Raw genomic sequence first — 12,470 nt, forward strand, 5'->3', positions numbered from 1 at the left:
CTCAAGACACAAACACTTACTGCAAACATGTTTGCCCTGGATCACCCTAGCATCCAGGAGCTCCCGTGTGCTGCAGCCATAACACATCACCCGTCCTGCCATCCTTAATGTGCTTTAATTAACTACTTAATTACTTTATTCAATTATTTATTTTCCTTTTTTTATATATTATAATAACCTTACCACCATGTTCCTGTCCTATTTTAAACCTTAGGAATAGAATAGACCTTAACCACTTACCAGATACTCACTAAACAGCTAGCTTTTTCTCCTGTCATAGAGTAAGAACCAAATCCTACAGGGTGAAAAAGTTAGAAAAAGCAAAGGAGCACCTTTTTCCCCTCCTCACCCAACTCCCTCAACTCACCCAACTCCCAGCCCTCTGTTCAAGTCACACTCAGTGCTAATCTATGGAACCATCATCAATCTATAATAAACAATAAATCTGTGGGATTTGGAAGATAGCCAAAGTTACAACCTTATTCAAAAATGGAGCGGGGGGGTGCGGGGGGGTGGGGGGGGGGTGGATAAACCAATTAACTACAGGTCTGTAAGTTTGATGTCAAAAATGGGAAAATTGCTAGAATCCATCATCAAGGACAGAGTGAGGCAGTACTTGGAAAGTAAGGAGTTTAACAGAGAGAGAGAGAAAGATCAGGAAATCGGGATTAAAAAGATAAAATTGCCCTAACTAACAAAAAAGGCACAGCAGCCACGATGGGCTGACTGGCTGACTCATGTTTCAGTATTCCTCTCTCTCACTTTGATGACACAACATTTGTTAAACATATTTAACAAAAACTTTTAAGTATCAATTAGTGATATCGATTGGGATTTGACATTATCCATAATCTCTGTTGTAACAAAATGCACAGAAGCCGTATTTCTAGAATTTCCAATTAGCAAATAATATACAATAATCATTGTCTGCGTGAGTTTCAGAGTAACATTTTTATATTTGATCTGCAGGTTATTCATTCGGATGCGTACTACTGTAAAACTATCCTTGATGATAACAGTTCCTCCGCCCTCATCATTCTCGGCTTTGTCCTAATGTCCCCACTTATCGTGATTGCCATGGTAACCTATTGCAGTGTGGCACGCCGTCTACGTCTCTTCCTCTGCTTCGTACCCTACTCCAGAGCCATCTACAAAGGGATGAAGTGGACAGGGCACGACTACCCCAGCTGCTGTTGCTGTGGAAAAGAGTGGGACAGCAGTTTGAAGGCTTGGGTCTGATAGTGTTTTAGATGATCTGAATGTAACTGCAGGCCGTTACTGCATTTGTATAATAATATCGCATTCCACTTTCTGTCTCCTGCATTGTGAAATTATTGATAGTGACATTTTATTACAATCGAAACAGTGATTGTTGGAAATACACACCAGGTCCCTCAGAATTTGTAAAGGGAAAAGACAGATCTCTGCTTTGGGTAGAGACTTGCATCAGAGCTAAGTCTTCATTCTGAACTGTTGTGTATTCCCGGCAATTACAGCTTTTTTTCTTTATAATTCTATTATTTTAAGTAGAAAAATATTTATTGCAGTCTGTTTGAAAGGGACCAGTAGCCTTGTGCAATTTCAACTAGTTTTCATAGCTTTGCCTGTCTCTAAGCTATTGGATAAATTCTGTTACTGCACACCTATATTATACACATCTATCTGTAATAATATATTAGCAATCTTACATCTGAGTGCTTTAAACTGCCTATGTAAACTTGTCATATTGTAATGACACCCTGCCCAGCAGAGATACTGCAGCACAAACACTGGTGGGAAGGTTTCATTACATTATAGTGGTGGGTTATTGCAGCAGGGCATCCAATTGCTGGGAGGGATGCAGGTTAGCTTGGGGGGCGGTAACTGGGAGAAAATACACCTGCCATGCTGGACTGAGACTCACCTCCTTGGAGCAGGGTGATTGCCTGTGTCTGTTATAACCTGAAGTGTGCAGGCTCAAGATGGGTTGGGTTCAGATTTGAGATTTTTTAAAATGATTCCATCCCACCCGACTCAAAACCACCCATTATGGGGTTAAAAGTCCCCTCATTAAGAGCAACATGACTGTTGTCGGAATGAGCTAGCAAACTCAAATCACATGAGTTGGCCTCCTGGAGAATCTCACAGCTGTAGTGCGTTCAGTAATCTCCTGAGTTCAGCTGCCACCTTTGTATTAACATGTACCAAAAACCACTTTTATCCACTGACTGTAGCATTCCCCACTTTCCCATTAAAACTGCTATTGTCTGAATATTTGTTGCTGACAGTACTGTTAATGGACCATCACAGCACAACCCATTGTTCTAGTCTGTGGCAGAACAGCCACATTCAGTGTTTGCAAAATAGCCTGAAGGAAAAATCCATAGAATTCAATGTTCTTGGAAGTATTTAGTGCATTTCTTTTAAAATAAATAATCGGATTTGAAGAAAATAAATTCACCCATCACAATGCACTAAAGCCTGGGCTGGTTATTCCACATTGTATCACAATATTCAGAGTCATCTGGGCATCCTTTTAAACACCACTAGGAAAAAGAACAAGCATAGTCAAGAGAATGGCACTTGCTGTTTAAGCTGAATATAACACCTCAATTACAGCATAGCTGGTAAAGGGAGAAAGATAAGTAATTTTTGTCAGATTACTAAACATGCAAAGTTTTTCTGACGCAAAGTTAACAACTTTCCAAATCTTTTGTTACAGTTTGTTTTGAGAAATATTCTTCCATAAATCCAAACAGTCCCAGCGTGTAAATTGTGATCTGTATCCACCACTCCTATGTATGTGTGTAATTCCCATCCGAAGAGCAGCATTTCAGGAGGAGAGGTGTACCTAGGTCTTAGAGATTCTGTTTCGCCTTGTGCCCCAATTAATACAGGAGTAGAGAGGCATGGAGCATGTTTTTTGATGAGGGATAATTATAGATTCATTTTCTGTGCTGTTGAAATCACGCTGATGTTTGCCAATAGTGCTCTTGAGTATCAGTATCTGGTTTGTATGTTTGCTGGTGCTCTGATAGAATTGTGACGCCCAGTGTACCAATCCTCAGCTAATTCTGAAATGTAAATCACAGTTAATGTATACTGCTTGTTTGTAAAATATCTTTTGATTGCTTGATGTAATGTTCAGCTGGAATAAATTTGTTATCACTGGCTGACACAACTATTCACATGATCGGTTTAACCCTTTGCTCACACCAAGATGATCTGCTTCCAGTTTGGCAATTGTTAGTACAATATAACAAAATGCAAACTGTCAAAAATAATCAACTTGTAAAAACTGCAAAAGGAATAAATGTAGCTGTATGCAGAAACCTGGAGAATGACACGTCTTTACTTAAAATTGCCTAAAAATCAAAACAGAATATTTTCAGTGACCCAGCCTTGCACGAGTGCAGTGAACAGCTCAGAATCAGCCCTTGCCATGGCTTCCTATTGAGCAACTGTGTGACTACTATCTTTTAGGAAGTTTTTGAATCTGTTCCACCTATGCTGACAAAATATAATTACAATATCAGCTGTTATCAATGTTGATATTATATCAATACAATAGTAACATTTATCAATGCTGGAGATATAGCATTATAGCACCAACTATCATTGCTGGTGTGATAATGCTGCAATACTGACATCTAACAATGCTGGAATGATATCACAATATTGACAGCTAAGAACACTGGTACCATATCATTACAATACTGACATTTCTCAGAGCTGTTACTGTATCTTTGCAATTTGGATATTGGTATTAAGGGTAGACTTTGATCTGGGCCTGTTTCTGGTACTGCACAAACAGCACATGTCCAAACTAAGAGGCCCAAGGATCAACGGGCCTTATCATACCCAATGGCAGTGGCTGGCACTGGTTGCACTTTCACACGCAACTCACCTGAGCAAAGAGATCAATGTCCCGTCCGTTGCCTGTCTCGTTGGCAATGGCCCTCAAGTGAATCTCGGGGAGTGGGGGCTTTAGCGCAAGCTATGGGTGGGAGGTGGATTTGGAAACCTATTTTTCAGTCTGTTTTCAGTTCCAGTTAGTTTTCTTTTCCTTTAGCCCCTATTACTACTGACCAATCATAGATGTTTCATTGTGATGTAAAACTGCTCTTGCTGGCGGGAGGGACATTCCTTTAAAATTCAGCTTGCCCTCTGTGGAAAAGGATGATTTCTAGGGGATTAATCAGAGGAATGTACCTGTGGTAAGTAGCACAGACCCACATCTTCAATGATGGTACTGACATCTATCCAGGCTAGTACTGGTTACACACAGGGCTGCAGTATTCCAATACTGGGAAAACACAAGGCTACTGTGTTCCATCACTGAGGCACACAGGGTTACAGTATTCCAATACTAGGTACAGAAAATTGTGCAAAAATATGCAGTATGCTATCATTGGTAGAAAAGGAAGTGCAAGGCAACAGTGTTCCGACACTGAATAAATACAGGAGTGCAGTATTCCATTACACTAGATCCAAAGCTGCAGCATCAAATCACTGGGCAGACACAGGGCTAGAGCATTCCGTCACTGGGTAGATAGAGGACTATAGTATTCCATCACTGTGTAGATACAGAGTTACAGTATCCCTTCAGAGGGTACATAGAGGGCTATGGCATTTCATCACAGGTAGAAAGGAGGCTACAGTATTTTTAGATGCAAGATTATAGCATTCCATCTAGGCTAGAATCTATCATTCGAAAAAAGGTAGGGCTACAATTTCTTATCACTGGATAGATTGAGCACCAAACCATTCCTTCACATGGTGAATACAGGCTGATGGTATTCCATCATTGAGTAGATGCACAGCTATAGTAATCAATAATAAGATAGTTAGAAAGCTTCAATATTCCATCTCTGGATAGGTGCACTGCTACAGTTTTGCACCATTGGGTAGATACCAGGTCATAAGTATTTGATCATTGGTTAGCTACAGGACTACAATATAACCAATCAGAGACTGCTAAATAAATAAGGTAAAGATTGGTGGGCAACATGGCAAAGCATCTTTCATATGTTGAAGATACCACTTCATTTGTTCACAGGTTGCCTATTACTGTTCCTTTCCATCATGCGGGTAATGTTTGAACGCAAGCACAAATCTTCCTTCCCGACCACCACATGGATACTAAAATGAATCAAAAGCAGGTTTGCTGGGGAACATTCGCCAATGGCGTGCTGCCAACAGGAAGCCACACTGGAAAGTAATAGATGTTGGATAATGACGTTCTGCAGCATTAACTTCAATTCACAAGCCCTTCCAGTGCGGCTGCCTGTAATAAGCCTAAAATGGATCAATTTATTCTGTGGAATCACCAGGCGGCCCAATGGTTAATAGAGTTTTACTTTCCTAAATATTAACTAGGTATCACCATGGCAATTGGCCAGGCTACTGTTACAATGAAACAGAAATGAAAATATTTTTGATTGTGTGACACTCCAGTGTATTCTCATTTACTTTTCACACTGGATTCAAATGGCACTTTTTTAATTAAAAATTAATAGACATCTGGAGATTTCATTATGGTTTGACCGCAAGCATGTTCTATAGATATTGGAGGGATAACTGTTGTCATAAAAGAAGTTAAATTTCAAGTTGCCTGCAGACTTTAACTTCCTCCTGTGAGTCCTGTTTTCTGGTGACGTACTTTGCTGGCTAAGGTTTAAAATGTCTCCCAGCAGGTTTGTGCCAGAGCATTGGAAATGGGTGGCATCAGAAGCACCCGCTCCTCTTGCAGTGCCAATTTCCTGCCAATGTATCAACAGGGTGGAAACCCAGCAGATACCGATTGCACCTCAAGGCTGGAATTTTACAACCCCCTCAGGAGCAGGATGGAGGCAGGGGAGGGAGTCATAAAATTGAGGGGGAGGCAGGGAGCTACTGTTTCTGTCGGCTTCCCGCCCCTGCTACAATTTTACAAGGGGCGGCAGCAACGAGAAATGGTCTGTCCATCCCAGGCCAATTAAGGCCCTTACGTGGCCAATTAACTGCCACTTAAGGGCCTCTACCGCTGGTATATTACTAGCGGTGGGCAGGCGGCTCAGGACCCCCAGGAGGCCGCTCAATAAAACCTGGCATCCTCCTTGCGGCCTTGGGGGTCCTCTTGATTGGGCACCTGTGCCCCACAGAGGGCCCTCCCACGGCCCAACCACCCCCACTACACTCCATTCCCCCTACCCCCCAACCGATCCCCCTTGCCTCATCGGGGCCCAGCTGATTATCCCTGGCGAGGCCCCACACACTTAAGCTTTTTTCTGGGGCCCGGTGTCCCTCTTGCTCCTCTCCCTGGCTGCAGTCCCAGCAGCGGTCAATGTTCCCAGTGGCGCTGCTGGAATTGAAAGTTGCCAGCTTGGCCAGCAACTCTTGGAGGCGGGGCTTCCTGCCTCAGAAGGGCGGAAGTCCCACCCGAGGCCAATTAAGGGCCTGGACCACATAAAATCATAGTGTGGTCCCAGGCCCAGTGGAGGCCCGGCTCGCCCCTGACTTTTTGGCCGGTGGGTAGGGCCTCGAGCCCAACATAAAATTCCAGCCCAAGTTGCAGCACCATGATCCCACACAAACCCCTGGCCGTCCCCCCCTAGCCAGTCAGGATTACAGTGGAAATGCACACATTGCTCTCATGCAATTTATATACGTTAAATTCCTTGATTGTGTGGGTACAGGTAGATAACGACATCAAAAAAAGCTAATAAGATGTTGGATTTTTAAAATAGCGACATAGCGTGCAAGAATAAAGTGGTAGTGATAAATTTGTACAAAGTAATGATTAGACAAGAATTAGACTACAGTGTGCAGTTCTGTGCAACAACTTGTATTCACATAGTGCCTTTAACATAACTAAGAAGTCCCAAGGTGCTTCATAGGAGCGTTATAAATCAAAATTTGATGCAGAGATCCAAGGAGTTTTGGAACTAATAATGGTGTCCCAGTGACACAACAACCTCAAAGAAATGTTTTCATATTCCCTAGGTTCCCACTCCATTATAGAAAGGACATTTAAAGCCATACACATAATTTCACCAGAATTAAACAGGGTTTGGAAAACTATAGTTATGAGGGAGACTGTGGATGGTTTCTGCTGGAGAAATGAAGGCCAAGAGGTGATTTAATCATGTTTTTCAAAATGATGGAGCATTTTGATGGAGTTAAAAAGACAGACTGTTTCTCCTGGCTGGGGAGGCAATGATGAGGATCATCAATCTAAAACTATAATTAAAAGAGTAAGGAGAGAGGTTAGGGAAAATTTCTTTGTGTAGAAGGTTTGCGCAGCATGGAAATAGCCAAGATAGAGACTACTGCATCTTCTAAGAAATAAATTGGATAAATACAAATCCAATTAAAGGAATAATTTTAATAGGTCCATTCGGAAGGAACCAATTCAATGCCTTGAAGTATCTAATGGCAGATATAGGCTTCGTAGTTCAATGGAAGGTAAAGCCTTGATGGGACCACTGGAAAGATCGGGCTATTTTATCCAAGGGAATTTTGCACTTTGGTGTATTCGATCTAAGAACTAGACTCAACACACACACAGACAGAGAGACCAGAGGTTTGAAACACAGGGCGCAATGCATACCAATTTCTACTCTCATGTGTTTAATGGATGTAACATGCTCTATAGATCTAGTGAATGAAACACACTGAATGAGACCAATAGAAGGGATAATAAAAACAAGAAATGCTGGAAATACTCATCAGGTCTGGCAGCATCTGTGGAGAGAGAAGCAGAGTTAACGTTTCAGGTCAGTGACCTTTCATCAGAACTGAAGATGCCAGAAACTGGTCTAAATTGGGTGAGGATGAGAAAGCCATTGTGTCCAGTGAAAGAAACATGCAATGGGTCTAGTTGAAGGAATGGGCGCGATGTGTCACTAGATGGAGCAGGTTTGATGTGTGTAGTGCATGGAACTGGCTTGAATGAGCCAATTTGAAGGAATTGGATCTGCGAATGCAAAATAACGTTTGATGGCCTAGAAACCCAGTAGTGTCCAGGCAGGGAGTGCTCTCCACCTAATGCCACTTCTTTTCCTCCAACAGTTAATATTGGCCCTTAGGGAACATAGGAACAGGAGGAAGCCAATTAGCCCCCTAGCCTATTCCACCATTCAATGATATCGTGCTGTTCAGTGACCTAACTCCATTTACCCGCTTTTGCCCCATATCCCTTAATATCTTTGGTTAACAAAAATTTATCGATCCCAGATATTAAATTAACAAATGATCTAGTATCAATTGCCATTTGCGGAAGAGAAGTTTCAAACTTTCACACCCTTTACATATAGAAATATTTCCTAATTTCATTCTTGAAAGGTCTGTCTCTAATTTTTAGATTATGTGCCCTACTCTGAGAATCCCCAACCAGCAGAAATAGTCTCCCTCTGTTTACCCTACCTGTTTCCCCTTTAATATCTTGAAAACTTCAATCAAATTACTGATCAACCTTCTAAATTCCAGGTAACACAACCCTAGTTTGTATAATTGCTCCTTGTGATTTAACCCTTGGAGTCCAGGTTGTAGTAGTAGCAGGCATCGCTCTCTCCTTTACAGGGAGAGATAGTAATGTATAACTTGAGGGGCACCACTCCGCAAGCATGGGGCAAGGCAAGGAGGCAGGCCTCCAGGAACTACTGCAGCTGATAGAGAGATTGAACCCACACTGCTGGCATCTTTCTGCATTACACTCTACCCATCTAGCCAACTGAACAGTGGGTTTGTGAGGCTGGATCATGTTATACACAAGACAGTATAAAAATTCAATGTCCCCCTTTTGATCACTAATGGAAAAATAATTAGGAATACAATAGTGACTCAGAATGATTGATTTTTGTTATTAGTGACATATTATCAGAGTTTCAGAAGCACTTCCTGTGGGCCTGGGATGACAACCCATTTCCTGATAATTAAAGTTTAATACTTCCAATGTTTGCGGTTGCAGTTTTCATGATTACGATTCATGAAAAACATTCAGATGCATCTATTAAAATCAAATTGAAAGCAAAAAGATAGAAAAACAGCAGGTGATGGAATCTTGGGCTTTCACAACTTGAATATTCATTGCCAATTTACAGTATAATGGCAAGGGCATTGGCAATGAATCTCAAACCAGCCTCATTAAACAAAGTCTTGTGTTTCATCTTCAATGTATCGTAATGTCTGCACTTACCTTCAGATCCAATTGGCAAAATTCATAAAATGAGTTTTGTTTTAGAAATTATCAGCTGTGAACAGTGTAACAGAGAATCACCCTGTATTAGTTTCTCGATTTCCAACTTTATTAACTGTACTGTAAGACACTAACTGGAAGAAAGCTGGCACCATACTATTCTAATGAAAGATAAAAACAGCTGAGTAGTGTCATCACAGCACACACATTACCTCACAATAAACACCATGCAGCCCCATAGGTTACTGCACTGTTAACAACTCAGCAATGTACATTCTCACACATTGCACCAAAAAAATAACTCAGCAACAAAAACTTGCATTTAGATAGCACCTATAACAATATTAAAACATCTCAAGGTACTTCACGACCATATATAATGAGGCGAAAATTGACATCTAGCCAAAGAAGGCGATATTAAAACTGGTGACCAAAGGCTTGGTCAAAGAGGTAAGTTTTAAGGAGCAACTTAGAGGAGGAAAGAGAGAGGTGGAGAGTGAAGAGGTTTGAAGAGGGCACTCCAGACGGCTGCGGTGCAGTGAAGGAAATGGGGGTATGCACCAAAGGCCAGACTTGATGCAATGCAGAGGGCTGGATTTTGTGGTCCCACTGCTGCGCGTGGTGGCGGGCACAGAACATAGCGACGGTCCCCCACGGGACACACGCCATTGCACCGCTGCAATTATGCGGTGAGCGGCCACTTCACATATTGACGACAGCCGCCCCCCCAAGCCCACCAATCACGTGGCGGGAGTGGCCTCAGCAACACCATTCAGGGCATCGCCTGTTGAAGAAGCAGGTGCTGGCGCCATTTTTAAAAGGCTGCCCGCCCTGCAAACAGTCCAACAACGTGCAATAAAGTTGACCCCTTCCCTGCTCAGTGGTGCCAGCTTTCCCTGGATGGGAAAGTGAAGGCGTGCGAGTGTCGCACGTAGCGCTGAAGATCGGGGACTGAAGGTAAGATTGCTGCGGATTAGATTTTGATTAATGCAAGCATGTCACCTAAATATGCAAACTCGGGTCCTGTTGCAGAGTGGCGGTGGGCCTGCCACTGAGCTTCCCCGCCGCCCGGATGACCGAGCTCGGCAATTATGGCACCGAGTTCCGTGGCAGGACGCTGCTGCTCTGATTCTCCGGCCTCCCCACCCCCATGAAAAATCGACGCGGGCTGGGAACGAAATCCAGCCCAGAGTTCTCAGACAGTTATAGATTGTGAAAGATGCTATATAAATGCAGGACTTTTCTTTTTTCAGTCACCTAAACCCAATTCTCTCCCTAAACTTCCCCTCATCTCCTTTTTGTCCTTTAAGGACCTAATTAAAACCCATCCCTTTGATAAAGGTTTGTGTCAGCCATCATAATATTGGCTCACCATCCATTTTTTTGAATTACACCTTAGTGAACTGATTTGGGATGTTTTTCTACATTAAATGATGTGTATTTAATGTTCACTGGTTTATTTTATACTTAATATTAGTCGTCAATATTCAGTATACTTAGTATTTACAATTTATTTTATGCATAAGATCGACCAATAATTATAAGTTGATAAGCAGGTAAGAGTTGATTAGAGGGTTTGGGAAAATCAGTAAATATTGATACTTTTATATGCTTGATGCTCAGTGCCTATTTTATGTAGTGAACACACGTCATTCATGCAGAAAATAGGAAACTTTTTTTATTCATTCATGGGATGTAGGCATTGCTGGCAAGGCCAGCATTTATTGTCCATCCCTAGTTGCCCTTGAGAAGGTGGTGGTGAGCTGCCTTCTTGGCCTGCTGCAGTCTGTGTGGTGAACACAGTGCAACTAGGTGGGGAGTTCCAGGATTTTGACCCAATGATGATGAAGGAATTGTTATATATTTCCAAGTCAGGATGCTATGTGACATCCCATGTGCCTGCTACCCTTGTTCTTCTAGGCGATAGGGATCGCAGGTTTGGGAGGCACTATCGTAGGATAGATTCCAGTATATATTAATATACAGGGCCCTGTTCTTTGCAGACAGAAAGAACATGTACACACATTGCGTCTGTTTCAGCTAAACAAAGTAAATGACAGCCATTCACTGGTGCATTCTCCATGGCAACGCCTGTACCAATCAGAGTCCACTTGCCAACCAATAAGCACTCTCTTCTCATACAGTATAAATTTGTTGTTTCCCTTACATTGGTATTCTTGTGGATTGTCCTGATGAGTGCACAATGAAAAGCTTCGACAAAATGTCTCTATTTTCAGCAATACTCAAGTTTTGTACTACCAAATGAATATTTGAACCAGGGTTGTTCTCCTGGTTTGATGGTAATGGTAGAGTGCAGGATATGCTGGGCCATCAGGTTACAGATTGTATTGGAATACAATTCTGTTGCTATTGATGGCCCACGGTGTCTCATGGGTGCCCAGTTTTAAGCCGTTAGATCTGTTCTGAATCTATTCGTCCGCATGAGGGTTGTGCAGTGGTTACTCCTACCAATACTGTCCTGGACAGATGCATCTGCGACAGCGACAGGTAGATTGGTGAGGAGGAGTTCAAGTAGGTTTTTCCCTAATGTTTGCTCTCACCACCTGCTGCAGGCCCAGTCTTTCTTGAATTGGCCAGCTCAGTCAGTAGTGTTCCTACTGAGCCACTCGTGCTGATGGACATTGAAGAGCCCCACACAGAGTACATTCGGTGCCTTTGCTACCCTCAGTGTTCCTTCCAAGTGATATTCAACATTGAGGAGTACTGATTCCTTGGCTGAGGGAGGGTGGTAGATAGTAATCAGCAAGCAGTTTCCTTGCCCATATTTGACCTGATGCCATGAGCCTCATGTGATCTGCCGTCAATGTTGAAGACTCTCAGTTACTTATAATTGTAAAAAACTCCCAACAGTAAGCAGCTTTTAGCCAGATAGTTAACCAGACATGAGGTGCTGTGAAAACAGCCAGAATACTAAACAGAACAAAGCAGCAACCTCAATTTAGGTTCAGCAATAACATTGAAAATTGACAGGTCTTGTCGGTCCAATAATACTGCTGTTTGGATTCGGGTTAATTGTACAATGATGAAATGGACTCAGGCACAATATACCCGGTTATTCTGAGAAATAATAACTCCAAGATGAGCTTCAATTCAGTAAAATCAACAAATTCTGCTAATAACTTGGACCAGGTGGGAACGTTTCATCGAGGTTTTCCATCTATAATATTGCTTTGGACAGTAAAGTTCCTCCAGGGCCCACGAATGAGATGAAATGGCAATTACTGTGTAAAATTGAATGAGAGGAAGAGATTAAAATTACACCACCAAATGGAATTTATTTCTTAGGGGAATT

At 42.2% G+C, this 12,470-nt stretch overlaps 1 protein-coding gene across 1 annotated transcript in view; it reads left to right on the top strand.

Annotated features, from left to right (window-relative positions):
- Positions 1–3,209, top strand: part of LOC137351908 (transmembrane protein 88) — a 48,285-nt gene extending 45,076 nt beyond the window's left edge. The window contains exon 2 of the mRNA XM_068016784.1: positions 970–3,209. Coding sequence (XP_067872885.1) covers positions 970–1,239 — 270 coding nt within the window. The 3' untranslated portion in view covers positions 1,240–3,209. The remainder of the gene's footprint in view (positions 1–969) is intronic.
- Positions 3,210–12,470: the final 9,261 nt, after the last annotated feature.

Source organism: Heterodontus francisci, chromosome 37 (genome assembly GCF_036365525.1).
Source record: "Heterodontus francisci isolate sHetFra1 chromosome 37, sHetFra1.hap1, whole genome shotgun sequence".
NCBI lineage: Eukaryota > Metazoa > Chordata > Chondrichthyes > Heterodontiformes > Heterodontidae > Heterodontus > Heterodontus francisci.